Source organism: Lytechinus variegatus, chromosome 3 (genome assembly GCF_018143015.1).
Source record: "Lytechinus variegatus isolate NC3 chromosome 3, Lvar_3.0, whole genome shotgun sequence".
Taxonomy (NCBI): Eukaryota; Metazoa; Echinodermata; class Echinoidea; order Temnopleuroida; family Toxopneustidae; genus Lytechinus; species Lytechinus variegatus.
Genome location: NC_054742.1, coordinates 70,327,800 through 70,346,943, shown reverse-complemented (window position 1 = coordinate 70,346,943; position 19,144 = coordinate 70,327,800). Strand labels below are relative to the sequence as shown.

At 36.3% G+C, this 19,144-nt stretch overlaps 1 protein-coding gene across 2 annotated transcripts in view; it reads left to right on the top strand.

Annotated features, from left to right (window-relative positions):
- Window positions 1–19,144, top strand: part of LOC121411824 — a 56,127-nt gene that overhangs the window by 22,284 nt on the left and 14,699 nt on the right. For both annotated transcript variants that reach the window (XM_041604696.1, XM_041604695.1), the window contains 9 exons: window positions 915–1,114; window positions 3,677–3,773; window positions 4,795–4,977; window positions 6,466–6,605; window positions 8,099–8,168; window positions 13,784–13,875; window positions 15,764–15,952; window positions 16,477–16,615; window positions 17,166–17,320. In XM_041604696.1, coding sequence (XP_041460630.1) covers window positions 915–1,114; window positions 3,677–3,773; window positions 4,795–4,977; window positions 6,466–6,605; window positions 8,099–8,168; window positions 13,784–13,875; window positions 15,764–15,952; window positions 16,477–16,615; window positions 17,166–17,320 — 1,265 coding nt within the window. The remainder of the gene's footprint in view (window positions 1–914; window positions 1,115–3,676; window positions 3,774–4,794; window positions 4,978–6,465; window positions 6,606–8,098; window positions 8,169–13,783; window positions 13,876–15,763; window positions 15,953–16,476; window positions 16,616–17,165; window positions 17,321–19,144) is intronic.

The following is a 19,144-nucleotide window of genomic DNA, read 5'->3' as shown; positions in this document are numbered from 1 at the left end:
GGCCTATCAAGATCATTTCACACGCATTTTGTTCAGTAGACTGACAAGGAACCAATCAGAATTGTTCTTTCAAATTATATATTGATCTCTAACCTTTGTGTAACTTGGGCCCTGGTAGGGGAGGAAGGCCTGTGGGCTATAATTTAGCTGACATTCTTCCTTACCAAGGCAACCTGGACATGCATTGTACACATCCTTGTTCCATTTCTCTATGTTTTTGTGTCAATTTCTTTGTAATTTGCTTTTTGTTTGAAATGCAAAAATTTTGATGAAAATTCATAATAAAGAGGTTCTCTGCCATCCTTGATCACATAAGAACCATTTGAATAATCACTTGTAAATGCGACCCATGTATGCAGGAAATTGCAATTATTTGGTCATGAGGCTATGGTTACAGGATTACACCAAACGAATGCACTTAAGAAAAAAAATTAGAATAGATAGAAATATAATTAATATAATATAGATAGAAAATAATTAGAAAGATTAGAAAGGTGAAGGTATGGTTTCATAGTTCTTATTTGTAGCATTGAGACTATTTGCAATAATGACTAACTCTAGCTCCTATCCATGGTTGCATCTAATAAAACAAATAATCGGTATATTTTAGTTGTATTTTACTATTCTGTATTTCGTTTTTTTGTAATGTCACATGAATACGAAAGGAAGACCTTCGGGTTATAGTTATTTAGTTCATCTTTGTTCTTTCCTGACATCCATGTTACTCTCCTTATCTTATTGTTTGTATAATGTTGTCTGTTATTTTGACTATGCCGAATAAATAATAATAATTTACTGTTTTGTTTTTTTTTCCTTTCAAGGATATCTTTTGATTATAAGAAATTGTCATTGAGAATCACTGATCGTCTCTTTAATGAAATGTTCCCTATATTCCCCCCACCCTCACTATGCAGTGTTCATACATCAAGCAGGTGACCAACCTTGCAAAGTACGGCCGCATCAGCGAGATTCTCTCTCTGGTCACCCTGGCCCTGGGCAGGACATCAGAGTTGAGCGGTCAAGAGCGGAAGATGCTCGCCAACATAGCCATCAAGTGCTTTGTGTATGAGATACTGGAAGGAGATAGGCGAGAAGAGCTCATGTTTAATTTCAAGTAAGGGATTTATTTTTTAGGCAAGCGAGATTCATTAGAGATATTGTTTAACATTACAGGTCAAAATACAGGGGGTAGTCCTTAAAGGGATTGTTTCACTTTGTGAGCAGCTGATTTAAAAAATCCTCAAACTGAGATGAAACATGTGTATGTGTGCCTTTATTTGTCCTCAAAAACCCTGAAACAGACCACAATATAGGATGAAAAACTCTAATTTAGACACAAGCAGCAATTTATTAGCCCAATTTTGAGAACCCTTCTGCTAGATGGGTTAAGCTCGTGACCAGTTTTCTCCAATTTAAAAAGTCAGTTGACTGTGTTGACTGCTTTCTGCTGTGTGTATCTCCTATGCACACACTATGATTAGCTGCACTGTACATTCAGTGTACCTTATACACGCTGTATGTAGGTCATGCTGTGTTCATCTAGAGTTTTATTTGTTGTGGTGCACAGATGCGCTTGTATACACATAATCATGGAAATCAACCCCAAATTATATTCAAGTTTTGGTTTAAATCTCTTAAGGTTTATGAATAGTTCCTGTAGATATGATACTTTGAAACTTTTGGTATTTTCATACTATAAGCCTTATGTTTAGCCCATTTTCATGAACCAAAATGCGAATTTTTTAGTAATAGTAATTGGCATTTATATAGCGCTTTATGAATCTATGACTGTTCAAAGCGCTTCACAATTATTATTACCTGGTCACTGGATTCATAGCATTCCAAGCAGCCTGTTAAGGCGCTGTCACACCTTGGCGTTTTAGACAGCGTATGCCCGACGTATCAAAATTTCTCTAAAACGTCGGCATACGCTGAACTTTGTTGTTGTTTTTTTCAACTCTGGGCGTATACTTAGCGTATTCATAACGAGTTGGACGTACACATAACGTATTAGTAACTTATATCGAACGCTTCGTTAACTTATAAGTAACGTATTCCAACGAATGCTTAGCGTATTGCTGGCGTACACAACTTATGCCCTACGATAGCCTAACGTAAGGCGCTGTCACACCTTGGCGTTTTAGACAGCGTATGCCCGACGTATGAGGAATTTGGCGAATACGCTGGCGTACGTCGAATACGTTACGGGTAAGTTTTGCATACGTTGAGAGTACGCTAAAAACGCTGGTATACGTCGTCATACGGCGAGGTCGTCGAAAAATTTTGTGCAAGCACAAAATTTTTCGACGTATGCCAGCGTATGGCTCATACGTCCCGCATACGCCATGTACGCGGGCCATAAGTTGTAGGCAAGTTACGCGATCGTTGATACACGTTGACACACGTTACTCGTAAGTTACTCATAAGTCGATGTACGTCGAGATAATGTCCAGCGTACCCTAAAACTTACTTCTAACCTATGAGTAACGTGCTTTGAACGTATGTGTAACTTAACTCCAACGTATATTGACGTATGAAGACGTGCTCCGGATGACAACAAAACTTACTGAACGTGTTTATAACTTACAGCTACCGTATAATGGCGTATTGACAACGTTTATAGGAATTGGTATACAAAGGTGGGGTTCACAGGAGTTTTCTTCGGCATGGCGGTGGTGTTGATACGGTGATGTATCGTGCGGTTATGAATTGAATAGTCGAGGGCAGCTTTTTTATAGGCTATGACACGTGTTCGTCAGCGATACGCTGCCGCGCGCGGTACCTGTAAGTTATAAACACGTTCAGTATTGTTTTGTGGTCGTCCGAGCACGTCTTCATGCGTCAATATACGTTGGAGTTAAGTTACACATACGTTCAAAGCACGTTATAGGTTAGAATTAAGTTTTAGGGTACGCTGGACATTATCTCGACGTACATCGACTTATGAGTAACTTACGAGTAACGCGTGTCAACGTGTATCAACGATCGCGTAACTTGCCTACAACTTATGACCCGCGTATGCGGGACGTATGAGCCATACGTTGGCATACGTCGAAAAATTTTGTGCTTGCTCAAAATTTTTCGACGACCTCGCCGCATGACGGCGTATACCAGCGTGTTTTAGCGTACTCTCAACGTATGCAAAACTTACCCGTAACGTATTCGACGTACGCCAGCGTATTCGCCAAATTCCTCATACGTCGGACATACGCTGTCTAAAACGCCAAGGTGTGACAGCGCCTTTAGGTGCAAACTTGCTAAACCAACCACAGTGATGGTTTTTCCTACCGGTACCCAATTAGCACCCCGGTGAGAGTGGCAAAGTGTGGATTGACGCCTTGCCAAAGGACGCTAGACCATGGTGGGATTCGAACACACGACCCTCTGATTACAAGGTGAGAGTCAGAACCGCTACGTCACGGCACTTCCACTTTTAAATCAGAACAAAGTGAAATAATCACTTTAAGACTACCTTTTCTCTGCAGAATTGCATCAGAGTTACTAAAAGTAAACAAGAAAATAAAAAAAAATGAGAAAAATAGAAGAAACAAATTTTGATAGAAATACCCTGTTTGGAGGTGCAGAATACTGATTTCCTCTTCCGAAAGTTAGCAGTTCTGTTCCTTAGATTTGGAGATATCATTTAAGATGATGATAATGATCATTGATGTTGCAGGCAGTTTGTCCTGGAAAGCTTTGACTACAATGAAGATGCAGCATTGGAGCTCTTTGCATCATGTGGTCTTCATGACATCCTTATTGAAGTAGCAAAGGTAAATATCTTTTTTAGATTATATATTTACTGGGTACATCAGAGCCAAGTTGAATGTAGTTGCATTTTTCTTTTTAATCTGTTGTCTTCATGATAGACAGACATCAACCTATTGTTCAAACATGTATTATATCTGTTTTTTATATTTGTTATATTTGTTTTGGTTGTTGTTCTGCTCTGAAGCACCTTGAACATCTACCGGTAATCAAGATGGAAAGTGCGCTATGCAAGCCTCATGTATTATTATTATTGTTGTTGTTTTTGTTTTATTATCTTCACTATTATTATTATTATCATTATCATTATCATTATTATTATTATTATTATTATTATTATTATTATTATTATTATTATTATTATTATTATTATTATTATTATTATTATTATTATTATTATTATTATTAGTATTATTATTATTATTATTATTATTATTATTATTATTATTATTATTATTATTATTATTATTATTATTATTATTATTATTATTATTATTATTATTGTTATTATCATAGCCTTACTCAAATGTTCAAGTAAATATTGAGAATATGGAACAAATATTGACAGAATTTATATATGATAAATTCCGGATATATATGAATTTATGTTAATAAGCAAATTTTCATCTTTATCTTTTGAAAGTCCTACTGAAATGACAATGGTAACAATGACAGAGAGTGAATTGTTGGTGCGTATCCTGACTGTCTTTATGTCTTTTATTGATTGTCAACAGATTTATTAACATGGCAAAGGTGTTCTGTAATTATCCAAAGTAATAGTTGACCTTGAAAATTAAAAAAATTAATGTTTGTCTATCTGACAGATTGTTTTTCCTTCCTATTCTGTCAAAATTTGAAGTTGGTAAGTTAAATAAAAAAGTAAGAAAGATAGAACGAGTACTTTGACACAACTTTTCCTGGAGTGCTTAAAGTTAATCCAGCCTCCAAAGTATGTCTTTATTCATTTATCAGGGTAGACATCCCATTTACAGTTTAGTCCTAAATTGTTCTTTCTACCTCTTAAAGGCCAGGGGCAAGGTCTCCATTGCTCTTGACCTGGTCCTGAAGACGGGACTCCCTCAGATAGACTGTTGCTTGAGAAAACAGCTGGTGTCGCAAGGCTACATCACAAAGTTCTCCGCGGCAGGCGACATGTCGTTTGTGAGATGCATGCCCCCTCAACAGGCCATCACACACCTTCTAGCTAAGGTAAAACAACCTATGATGACCAGGGTGGTTTTCGATTCAATAAAAATAGTAATATGCATTTATAAAGTGCAAAAATTATCTCTGTATATTCTATTGTGCTGCAAGAGCCCCCAGATGCTGTACAGACTACTGGATTAGATAGGTTATTAAGTTTAGTTTGAAATGATGTAAAGTTGTTGAATTCCAATACCTAAGCCTGAATTGGATTAATTTACTCATCATCCTGCCAAAAGCAGCCAAAATACTGATTTTGGTCTCACCTGCATAGCAGAGTGAGACTATAGGCGCCGCTTTTCCGACGGCGGCGGCGGCGGCGTCAACATCAAATCTTAACCTGAGGTTAAGTTTTTGAAATGACATCATAACTTAGAAAGTATATGGACCTAGTTCATGAAACTTGGCCATAAGGTTAATCAAGTATTACTGAAGATCCTATTAGAGTTTCATGTTACATGACCAAGGTCAAAGGTCATTTAGGGTCAATGAACTTAGGCCATGTTGGGGAATCAACATCAAAATCTTAACCTGAGGTTAAGTTTTTGAAATGTCATCATAACTTAGAAAATATATGGACCTAGTTCATTAAACTTGGACATAAGGTTAATCAAGTATCACCAAACATCCTGCATGAGTTTCACGTCACATGACCAAGGTCAAAGGTCATTTAGGGTCAATGAACTTTGGCCATAATGGGGGTATCTGTTGAATTACCATCATAACTTTGCAAGTTTATTGATCTGACTTTTGAAACTTGGACATAAGAGTAATCAAGTATCACTGAATATCCTGTGCAAGTTTCAGGTCACATGATCAAGGTCAAAGGTCATGTGAGATCAATGAACTTTGGCCGCATTGGGGGTATTTGTTGAATTACCATCCTATCTCTGTAAGTGTATTGGTCTAATTCATAAAACGTGGAAATAAGAGTAACCAAGTATCACTGAACATCTTGTGTGAGTTATAGTAGTTTTCAAAGTTAGCACTGCTGCTATGTTGAATCGCGTGATGCAGGTGAGACGGCCAGAGGCATTCCACTTGTTAGCTTTTATAATACTGAAATGTTCTTGATCAGATTGGCAGCTCTGCAGCCCACAGTAACTTAAATGAACCACTATGTTATGTGTGTTGCCAGAGAAGACTGAGGAGTGGTCAGTCTTCGGACTAACTTTAAAAAGCAGTGAAAGGCAATTTACCAATGGAGCTTTAGGATGACAGTCACTTAGGTTATTTATAATAATAATAATGATAAAGAATTTATTAAACCCTTGTGTTTAACTTTGCTTTATATGGTGCTAATTGTTATAATGATCCTAGCTGAAGTCTGGCAGCCATCCTGAGTACACAATGATTGTATTATTAAACATGTGTCCTTTTACTTTTATATAGAAATATTTCTTGATAGGTATCGTCATTGCTTGTGATATGAATTTAACTTTGATGCATTTGATATCACTTATTATGTTAATTATTATCTGTCTATTCATATAGCCTGAGCTCATCTTCAGGTACACAGAGTTTGTGAGAAGTTGCCTGGATGATGTGGATGTCAAGACCTTACTCAAGTTGGCTCAGCTCTTTGACCCGTCCAAACCAACCCTTAGACCACTCCTCAAGAGCCAGAGGGAAAGGTAGGATGAACCTGTATAGGCTGGTCCCTGGGGTCTGTTTCATGAAACATTGATGGAAGAGCCGTGGTGTAGTGGTTCTGACTCTCGCCTTGTAAATAGAGGGTCTTGTGTTCGAATCCCACTGCGGTCTAGCGTCCTTTGGCAAGGCGTTAATCCACTTTGCCACTCTCGACCCAGGTGCTAAATGGGTACCCGGTAGGATGCGAAAGATATTGTATGTTTGGTTTTGCCAGCACCATAATGAGGCTGTGATGAATGCAAGGAATGCTCCCCAGGGAGTGGAAATTGTGCACTTTTTTGTGCGGGATTGAAATGAATCCAATGATCGAGGTAATAATATGCTGTAACACGCTTTGAGCAATTTGAGCAAGTGTAACATCTCACACAGTCCATTGAAATGTGTGTAATGGAACACATGTCTATTGGATGATGCTGAACTTTGACTAATGACTGTTCCAATGAAACAGGTCTCCTTTCCTTGAACCCACCAAAGGTTGAGGGAGACTAAAGGGAACACATTGGGATTTGTCGATCTGCGCCTCGCAAATCAGAGTTACATTCAAATACAGCTCAAAATATCAAATAGAAATTGATTTTCTACCAGTAAGAAGCTGCATTTTTTAAACTTCTATTTCAAAACACAACTCTTTATCCTCATTGTCCAATCTAGATCGATATATTCATTGCATTGTGCAAATTTAAACCTACATTTAGGTGAATTTAGAAATGCAAAAGTCAATATTTGAATAAAACCTTTGTTTATTACAAAAAAGATGTCATGTGATGTTTTTTTCATGAGAATATTGTTCTAAAGGAATCATAATGAGATAAATGAGGATATGATACAGCCCCGGTTTTATTTTTTCAATTTAGCATCCTCTCTATGTTGATTTTCTCTAAAGCTAGATTGGCCAAATGATGATAAATTATTGAAATAAAATGGTAAATGGTGGTGATTGTTTACCTGATTGCTAAGAAAGCATGAATAAGCAAGCAAATAGAGGACCAACAGAATAGGGTCCTCTCCCAGGGACTTGGTGATGAGGATAAATTCCTTACCAGAGGATACCCACACCACACGAATGCCTGCACGAATGAACCTGCTCTAATGTATGTAAGAAAAAAGAAAAATAATGAGATTTCAAGTTCTTTTCATGTTATTTAGGAAGACTATCAAAGTAAAAACATTCACTGAAAATGATTACTCTTTAATAAGATGACTAAGTACAGTGAAATGTTTATGGCAGACATTTTCATTGAGTCCCGTTCATGCATTTCTATGTTCAGTCCGCGTGACTTACACTGAAGTAAAGTTAATTTCTGATCATCATGGGAATTCCAAAATCTTACAGTATTTTTTAAAAGATGCATTATATTCAATGTTTTCCAACCACCTACCATAAGAATTTTCTTAAGCAATTCATGACCAAAACTTATCTTTCAGTTTTCTGTTTTTAGCTTTGATACTTTATTTTTGTTTCCCTTGTTCTTAGGAGTCATTCTACTGGTTCAACCTCGTCACATGATAGCTTCAAGACCGCACAGTGCTCCACTGACAGTGAGGTAAGAAATGCCAAATTTCTAGAAATTTCTGGAATTCTAGATTTTTTTTTAAATGGGGCAGCTTTAGCGAAGCGGCAGAGCACCAGTTATGGACAAACTGAATATCTCCTATCAAGAAGAGAATAGATATCATAACAAAAATTAAAACCATTCTGTGTTGTCTATATGTGTAATGATTCTTGTTAGAAGTCATTACTTTTGTATTGTTTGTATATAATACATTGTTCATCCATCTTAAAGACCCAGACTGGACCCCAAAAATGAAATTGACAAATCATATACCAATCGAAAGCTGATAAACTACTTAATACAGAAATGCAAGCTTTATGCATTTTCACCGCTTAAAGGGGAAGTTCACCCTGACAAAAAGTTTATTGTAAAAAAAGCAGAAAAATTAATGAAAAATATCTCCAAAGGTTTGAGAAAAATTCATCAAATAATTAAAAAGTTATTAGAATTTCAATTATTTGATTTGTGACGTCATATGCGAGCAGCATTCCTACATAGCGAATGGTAAAAAATCAAATAAATGTCATTTTCTCAGAAAATTGAAAATGGTTTTCACTGTAACTTTTGTATATCAATAGACAAATCGTTTCACACCCGATCATGAAAAGAAAACAAAATTAAGTCATCAGGAACCATACAAAATTTGAAATTTATGCATTTTATATTACATAACACATTGGACAGCTGCTCATTTATGACATCACAAATCCAAAACTTTGAACTCTAATAACTTTCTTACTCTTTAACGGATTTTCCACAAGCCTTCACCAATATTTTTTACTATTTTTCTGCTTTTTTTAAAAGAAAGTTTTCTTCAGGGTGAACTTCCCCTTTAACAGCTGAGCATTTTGCTTAAGAATAGCTCCAATTATCAAGCTTCAAAAATAGACTTTTTTGTAAATGCTTTCACCGGCCTCGAGACTGTGACATCATGTTGTGTTAGAAGCAGTGTAATTCCATAGAGTTGTACACAGAAAAAGTGTGTGATTTCCCCCTTTCAGATAATGCATTTTATTTTCTTCACATCTGTCACATAGAGATATTATAAATATCTTTTTCTGCAAGCTTGAATCGGTTAAATCTACGGCTTTTGACTCTTTTACCCAATATATTATTTCCTGCTTATTTAGCACAGCTTTCGAGTTATATCAGACTATAAGTAACAAGTTTTCCTGACATAGCAATGAAGATCCAATAAGAGCTAAAAAAATAAATCACAAAAAATCTAGTGAAGATTTGTAGGTTCCCATCCATTTGAGCATTGAATAATTGTCATTGTCATTTTTTTCAGCAAATTGAAAAAAAAATTGAATTCAGAATCTGAAAAGCAGAAAAATTACCCCCTTTCCAGTGTACAAGCCTATGGAATCACAAAGCTTCTAATACAACATGACATCACGATCTTAAGGCCCCCATTCCACAAAGGGGAGACCTTTGAAGGACCTTTGAAAGACCAAAAATTGGCAAGGTCTTACAGCAGTCTCCAAGATAACTGAAATTTGTCATCTCTATGGAATGTCTCAGAAAGACACTTCAAAGAACTCTGAAAGACTGATGGATATTTCTTGTCTTACTGGTCGTAGATAGTCCTATAGAGATCTTTCAATTGTCTATCAGAGATCTTTTGTGTAACAAGTGATCTTTCAGAATTCTTTCCATGGACTTTGCCTGGTCTTTCAATGATCTTTCACTGACCTTTCAATTATCTCTCATGAGTCTTACAGTGATCTACGCAAAAATCTTGAGAGACTGTCGAAAGAACATGCACAGACTAATAAGAACGTTGAACGTTCATTGAAAGTCCACTGAAAGACTGCTGAAAAACCATCAAAAGGCCTTTTTCCTGTAAGACCGCTGAAAGACTGTTTTGAACCGTTTCAAAAAGTTTCGGAGATCATGGAGACCACAAAGACCACTGAAAGCTCCATCAGGAATTGTGAAAGGCGTAATAAGAGATCTTTGAAAGTTCAATGAAAGATCAAGCAAGTTTCATGCTCTTGCAGCAGTCTTTCAAAGGTCTTGCTTTCTGTGGAATGGGGCAGGAGAAAGGCAATGGAAAGCTTTTTGTCCGAAAAAAAATGGAGAAGATTGGTTCGTGATACAATGAACATGCTTATTCGACGATTGGCTCATTAGTATTTCTTTTTTATTCTTTGTTAAGATTCTCTCACAATCCCTGAAATGAGAGTGGATTCAGATTCACACGGGAGTTTCTGCGCAAATCGTTACTCACATGCGTCAGTATTCATTGTTTGTAATCTGCCATGCATGAACGATTTACTAAGCTGTTGGTTTCATATTAGAGATGAGATTCTACTCTTGCCAGGAGTATCAAATTTATAGTAAAAACATTTAAAGATCCAGACCGGACCCAAAAATGAAACTGACAAACTATATACCAATCGAAAGCTTATAAGCTACTAAATACAGCAAGGTATGCTCTATGCAATTTTCACCGCTTCCCAGCTGAGTATTTTGCTTAAGAATATTCCAATTATCGGGCTTCGAACCCCGTTTAGAAAATAGGCTTTATTGTGCTTTTCACCTGCCTCGAGACCGTGACGTCACGTTGTGTAAGAAGCGTCGTGATTCCATAGGTTTGTACACAGAAAAACTGGGTGATTTTTTTGTTTTCCAGATAACGCATTTCATTCTCTTCACTTCTATCACAGAGGGATATCACATATATTTTTCCCACAAGCTTGAATTTATGAAATCTACAGTTTTGAACTAGTTTTTGCCATATTTTATTTCCTGCTTATTTGGCGCAGATTTCAATTCTATCTGCATTTAGATTATGTATAACAACTTTTCCTGACATAGCAATTTAGGCCCAATAAGAGCCAAACAAAGAAATCACAAAAAAGGTAGTGAATAGTTTTAGGTTTACAACAATTTGAACAGTGAATAATTTTGAGTGCCATTTTCATCTGAAAAAGAAAAAAAAAATGGATTCATAACATAGAAATGGAAGAAAATACCCAATGCTTTTGTACACAAACCTATGGAAACACAACCCTCCAGACACAACGTGACGTCATTATTTCCAGGCGACGTGGGGGTGCTCAATCAAAGCGTAATTTGGAGGAGCAGTTTCTTTGATTTTTATTAATGTTTTTAACTATTGGAAGGAGATATATGTAATATTTTTGGTATATTTGTATTGTATGAATCATTAACTTTATTTTGATATATGATTGTTTTTACACCGGTCAGGGTCTTTAATAATTGTGAAATCTATCTCTGAAAACTGGTTTCCTTTTTTGTGGGACGCATTGTAAATGCAAATGGATTCCTTGTCACCACGTTCCTCCCCCGGAAATATGCATTGAATGTAAAAGTTCAATAAGCATTCTTTATTCACTTCCTACTGAATACATCAATTGTGAATAGCTGCTTCTGGACATAGCATGTGAAGAGGAAGAAAAAAATATTTACTTCAGGTGTTGTCCTGTCTGGCAAGTTTACATGTGGTTAGCAACCTTCCTTTGATTTTGAAAAGGCTTGGCTAATGTGTTGATGCCCTCTGTAATGAATCCGACTTCAGAACTTCAGAACAGGAGGTTCCAATAGGTTATGCAACAAGTCAGGTCTGGTGCTATGTCAGTGCAAAGTTAATTTCTTTTTGTTAGGCATAGTTTAAATTCTTCAGTTAGAAATTAACCATGAAAAACAACTCCCTTGCTCTATACAGCATCGACTGTTGATATTCTATTGTTACACACAGGCAACATTTACAAGGCATGCATGCAAAGTTGTTAGAAGTTGCATACTTTCAAACCAGTGTCTTGTTCAAACTTTATGGACATCTCTTTCCTGGGAACCTAGTAACAAGCCATTCATTTCACCTGTTAGTAATGAATGAATGAGAAATATATTTTTTGCTAAAATGTTCCAGCTTGGAATTAAAGGAGCTTTGTGTTCAAGAAGCATTCTATATATTGCTTTTGATTTTACCAATCTAGACTTTGAAACAAAGTTTAATTAAATTTTCACCAAGAGAGAGGCAGAAACAAAGGTATTTTTAGAGAAGGTTTGAAATATATTCTTGGCCTGGCAGTGGTGGAGGCCCATTTATCTGCATTTGATAATTTATAAAAATGTAAGCTTCTAAAACCTGGCATAGTTACACTGGGAGAAATAAACTCATCCAATGTCCTCGAGGCTGTGTATGTTTATAGATGGAATGTTTCATATATTGGTCAATGGGCCATATGTCTGACTGACCTGTATGGAAAGAGGTGAAGAGACCCTCAAGGTTATTTTTTAATTCTCTTTTGTTTGTATATTTCTTGTGTTCTACATTGTAAAGCGCTTTGATCTGGATTTCTTGAAAAGCACTATATAAGACTTAGTTATTATTATCATTATTAATTTGAGGAAAGTGGTCTATATGCATGTCCTCTGCGATGGACTTTCTATTCCAAAATGCCTTGTTGAAATAATCTCATACCAACTTTGTGTTTTGTTTCATTTGGTTGTTAGTTGTTACATGTATGAATTATTCACATCCTGGAAGATCTTTGTCATTTGATTGGTTGTTTGATATCGATCATTCAGCACATTTTACAATGACGTAATCAACCGTGCAATTTTGGATCCATATGAGTTTTTCCATTGTACGCGCTCACTACAAGTAAAAACCAACTGTGTTTGCGGGGCGTATGTTGTATGTACGTGACAATCAACAGACCGAGCTTGCACTGCATGAGTGTATTTTGCATCGAAATTCATAAAATTCATATGAAAAAGAATCTATTTTTAGGTGTCATATAAACCAAATAATGAATGTTATTTCCAATTCATGCAATGGACAGAATACTCCATTTGGTGAAAGATGAAATGAATGATCTATTCAACTTGGCTATGCCTCATTAAATGTATCTTTTCATCTTTCACCTCATGATTTATTCTGTCCTGAGAGGCCACTTTAATTGACGAGTGAATACCATGTACGACCCCCAAAAAACACGTAAAAAGGTCTTTTTCAATATAGGGCACATTACGTACGCAATGTAATAAGGGTGTAAACTGTAAAAAACACACAAAAACAGGGTATCTATTTTTGCTAGGAAGCTATGTGTTTAGGGAAAAAATTTTGATGGTATGAAAAAATAAGACTAAATTGTTTTATAAAAGATGTAAATTTTGCCTATGAGTCAACACTACATGTTTAGCCTACAGTACGATTTGCACGAGGTGTGGGAGGTGGGGCTGTACTAAACCCAACGATGTAGTAAAGGTAAAACCGACGACCGATGTCTGTGACATAACAATTAAAGTACTGCTGTACTTGTTTAGGGGTTCAATTCAGGGACTACTTGCCAAGAGTATTGTTTTGTTTCCAATACTTGTTAAGGGTAGGGTTTCACACGCCAATACTTGTTAAGGGGTGCATTTTCAGAATATGGAAAATATGTGTTTAGGGTGCTTTTTGAGACCCCATGGTCGCGCTTGGTATCCACTCGTCAATGGAAGTGGCCCCCTCCAGGCATTCTGACCATTGCATTCATAAACATTCATTTTTATTTGTATAATGTATGATTGCAAAGTCAATGTATAGTATAATGGTTATTTGAATTTTGATTTTCTTATAATTTTATCAGGATGGTGCTATGTTCCCTAAACCCAGTGTGCTAATAGAGATCTTTATCATCATCCTACTCAAACTTAACAAGAAGAGACAAGAACAGGGAAGGTGAGAGATAAACACATTCAGACCACTCATTCAATGAACAAGGTCATGATTTAACCTTGTTCTCTGTTACTACTTCCTGTGTGGCAAAATAAGGTTGACAATGTTTGGCTTATTTTTTCTTGTTTTGGGGGACAGATTCTTGAATTTTTTACACTGTTTCCATTACAGCTATTCATCATAACTTGGCTCTTAAGTAAATTGAATTCTTTTGATTATCATTTCTACATTTAAAAACATGAATTGTTGAATGACAATTTTCTTGCAGTTTTACTTTCCACCAATAGAGGGCCTACACAAAAACGCTAAAAAACTGTAGTTTTATAGCGCTCTTGTGAATAAAAAAAAATGATCCCCAAGTTACTTATGAAAATAAATCACCACTGTATGGAAAAAAGTATTTTTGGTTACAAAAGTGATATTTTAAAGAATTTTGCTTCTTGTGAACTGCATAGGTCTACAGTAGATTCCCCATAGGCCAGGGTGGTTGCAGTGAAGAAGTGATTCAGACTAGGTCCCTGCATTGGTGAATTTTCATTTGGTCTACACCCACTTTGTCCACTTTCTGTTTGGTCTCATTGCGCATGGTCTAATCCTAGTTTGTGTTCTCCCATTTGGTCTAACTCTGTAGAGGGGCAGTTCCACGGTTACGGAGTGACATTCAGAACAAAGATATCACCCATATTTGAATAGTTATTTGCAAAGAAATGGTACCTGACAGTAGTTGCTGAAACCCACTTTTCAAAATAATAGAATTCATTATTTTGATCCACTGAATTAATGAGATATGAATATTCATCATATCATGGTTACGGTGAGGACGCAAAATGGACATGCATAATTGAGGAGAAAACATTTTGCTCAAACTCTGTGAATCTTGAATTGTTATCATAAGTTTGATTTATTGATCGGATTCTATGTTGTTTTGGCTTTGATATGCTGCATTACATTAAAAAATTGGTGAATTATTTCATTAATTACATCTTAAAACGTAAACACATTCCTGGTCACGGAGTGACATGAGAAATATCCACTCATAAAACAACATAAAATGATTTTTTAAAAAATTTTGTTTGATATGATGTAAAATGAAGATCTTCAAATTATCCAAAAGAAAATTTCACAAAACAAGCAAAAGTTTTCTGTTAAGTTGAAATTAAGTAAAACACAATACATGTAGTCCCATGTATAGAATTTCATTTATGGTTCTGATTCTCCTGTAGGAAGATGCGTAAGAAAAAAAAATTGTGGCTAATTATGCTCCCTTTTGTATTTAGAAAATTCCATGTGAGTTTTGATAGAAAAAGTTGATCCAGATTTGAAATAGGGCCAATACAAATTTTTGGAGAATGTCCACTTTTGCTTGGAATTGCCCAGATGAGCTTTTGTAAACCACAATTTCATTGACAAAGAGTGTAAAAGTAAGAATACCATCTGGCAATGAAACCCATATTGGTAGAAGACCAAAATGGGATTAGCCAAAGTTGTAATATGCATCCTCAAATGCCCGCATGAGAGACCAGGTGGGTGTTTCATAAAGCTGTTCGTAAGTTAAGAGCGACTTTAAGAACGACTGGTGATCCCTTCTTGCAGTGAGATGTATATTGAATTGGCGATGGTTTAGCGCGTAAGAAAGGATCACCAGTCGTTCTTAAAGTCGCTCTTAACTTACGAACAGCTTTATGAAACACCCACCTGGGAAAATACAAAGGCATATTTTGCGTCGTATCTACATACAAAGTAAATACATGCATTGATACAGAGGAAAATACCAACAATATACCCGTCCCTTCAGAAAATGTTGGGCAATACGGTTTTGTAAATGACCAGCTCAGATGTCTGATATGGGTAATAATGAAAAATAACAACTGAATCTTGATTCCTGACATAGCACTCAATCATTGGAGAACGGCCATGCCTGTGATCTTGCCATCCCTGTATGTCCTGAAGAGAGTAGCTCCGACAGGTTACCCGTAGGTCTCCTGCTACCAGCTCAGAATGTCGTGGCTTGTGGCCAGGACCATGCTGCTATAGTAGCTAACGGCGATGTCTATACGTGGGGCAGGGCTCATGAAGGAAGGTAAGTGATATTGTATGTCTAGATATCTGCTCAGAATGTGACATTTTTTGTTCATGAAAATCAAGGACAAGATATCCAAACAGCCACACACAGATACACACCGTGTTCAGATTATCCACCGATTACAGGGACTTCCCCTAGGGGATCTGTGTGTGTGGCTTTGTGATTTTTCCAATAATTAAAACTTTCATGTTAATTTCCTATAGCTTCTATGTGGTTGAGCCAATCACTTAAACATGCCTGCGAAGGACCTGTGTAATGAACAGGAAAGTTTGTTGAATCCCATCTCATTTTCATTGGTCTTTCTTTTGCTATTTTGCGACTTTGGATTCAGAAAACATTTGATATGAGGAACCATATCCTCTCTGCGATTGAGCCAATTTCTTAATTATTGACATATGCTTAGTAAAGATTACTGAAGCTAGCCTGTGTAAAAATATTTCTCTCTTTGACTGAGTGGAATTTGTGCAGTGCCCTTATAAAAGTTTGATCAGTTTCTCTTGAAATCTTGCTTGTCTCTGTAGGTTAGGTCAAGGAGACATCATATCTCTCGATGGTAGAGCGCCCCCACTCCGAGTAGAGACGCTTCACATGCATGGTATCCATGTCCGGGCAGTGGCTTGTGGGAAGGAACATACCATGGCCGTCACTCGAGATGGAAAGGTAAGACAGCATGTCAGAATATCTCAAATTTGACCAGCAAGTACTCTGTCTAAATTTTTCTTACAGTAATCATCATTGCATTGTGAAAAAAAAGTGTAAGCTGTAAATGTTAGAGAAAAGAAAGAGCTTTATGTCAATTATATTCAAATTTACTTTTTTATATAGAGAAATGGAGGGGTCATTGTAAGGTCTTTCAAAGAAACAGAGAAACAACCAAAAAGAAAGTGATACTAATATAAAAAGAATAAAGACTTTCAAATGAAACCCTTATTCACAAATCATAATCACAGAGTCAGATATGCAATAAAAGATAAGTTTGACATGTGGGATTTATTAAAGATAAACAAGTGCATAATTTGATAGAGAAAGATTGAAATAAGGATGGAGATGAAAAGACTAAAAGAAAATAAAGATGGGAGAGAAAGAACAGCATAAAGAAATGAATCAAGGACAAAAGGCAATATGGTAGTAGAAATAAATCAGCATGGCTTGACCTTGTGTTTTTTGTGCATATGTTATGATTGGTTGTCATATCTTTTTGTTTATCCAGCTGTACAGTTGGGGGAGTTCCTCCTATGGTCAGCTAGGGGTGGGAGACAGGAACGTCCACTCCAGACCGGTCGCTGTAGAAGCTTTGAATGGTCAACGATGTCTGTCGGTGGCCTGCGGTCAGCTTCATACACTAGTGATAACACAAGGTCAAAGGTCAGTAAATAGTTGCTTCAATAAAATATCCACCATGTACAGGGTATGTGAGGTTATTTTGATTTACATCCTACATAAATTAAATCCTGTATGCTGATTGGTCTAAATCGCATCATGTGACCAAACAGTCTCACTATTTGAGATGATGTTGAAAATGAAACAAGAACTAGATTTTCAAGATCTATTGTTCTAACTTATTAAATATAGGATATAAATCAAATATACCAGGCCTTTATTTCAAAAGTATAGAGGGAATTATTCATCCTCAGTTGTACTGTCAAAATCACTATAGTAATGCCACTCCAACCTCGGACAAATAATTCTCCCTATACTTAATCAAAGCCTGGTATATTTGTGTAAAAACTCCTGGATTTGGCACCTGTAAGAACTGCAATATCATGTTTTCATGACCGGGGCAGATCCAAGATTTCATTTAAGATGGGACAAGCAAATCTGAAAAATGTTTTACCATAAGAAAAAAGTGGTTTTCTTAAGAATATTCTGATTACAAAAACTTGAATAAATTTGATTACCCCAAAAGACCAGACATGAAAACAAATAAAGGAAAGAAAATAGGGCACACTGACATATTTGAGTAAAATCAGTGTCACATGAATAAATGAAAGTATTATGTTGAGGTTTTAATCACTCTACCAACAACCAAATTGTCTCCAAAATGAAATTTGGATTCTGAAACCATTTGAAGGGAGGGCTTATAGCCTCTCTGTGAGTAATCCTAGTTTGTCTACAATCAGTTTGTCTAGTAGCCATTTATTTTACCGATTTACCACTTTGTCTAATTTCCAGTTTGGCTTTACCCTATTTATTTCTAATACACACTTGGTCTAATACCACTTAGTCTACTCATGGCAAGGTGAAGTGTTTATGACCCCAATTTGTTTAATTTTTTTTTTAAAGACCAAACAGGTTTAGCTCATGTGGTATTAGAATATTTGAGGAGTAGACCAGACCAACTGTTTGCAGACTTATACTGCTTTCACACCACCATCAAAATTTGGTCAGACCCAGAGCGATAGGTCACTTTAATCCTAAAAGCTAAAAGGCCTGGGGGGGGGGGATCCCTCTACATTTTTCAAACGCGCCGCTCACTGACATTTTACTTCCAAATCTCGCACAACTTTTGAGATCAAATTTTGTGAAGCCCGGTACGCGGTTATGAAATTATGCAACATTATGTAAGTGCATGTCAGACCCAAAACTGCTCAAAAACATCAATTCATGCACAAATCCAATGCAAAGTGTGTATTGAGTCAAAATTCATAAATGTATTCATTATTTCTACTTTTACTGTTTAAACTTAATTAATTTTGTCTTGTTATGATCCCGAGGAGCCACTTCCATTTACGAGTGGATACCATGCGCGACCATGGGGTCTCGAAAAGCACCCTAAACACGTATTTTCCATATTCTGAAAATTCGCCCCTTAACAAGTATTGGTGTGTGAAACCCTACCCTTAACAAGTATTAGGAACAAATTGATACTCTTGCCAAGTATTCCCTGAAATGAACCCCTAAACAAGTACATTAATATTTATTGTTATGTCACGGGCCCTTTGGGTCGTTGGTTTTACCTTTACGCATCATTCCGGTTTAGTACGACCCCACTAAGCTTCCACACCTCGTTCAAATCGGACTCTAAACATGTAGTGTTGGGGCAAAAAGGACATCCTTTATAAAACATTTTAATTTTGTTTTATCATCCCCGCAAATTTGACCCTAAACACGTATCTTTCCTAGCAAAATAGATACCCTTTTTTCATTATTTTTTGTGTTTTTTACACCCTTATCACGTTACGTACGTAA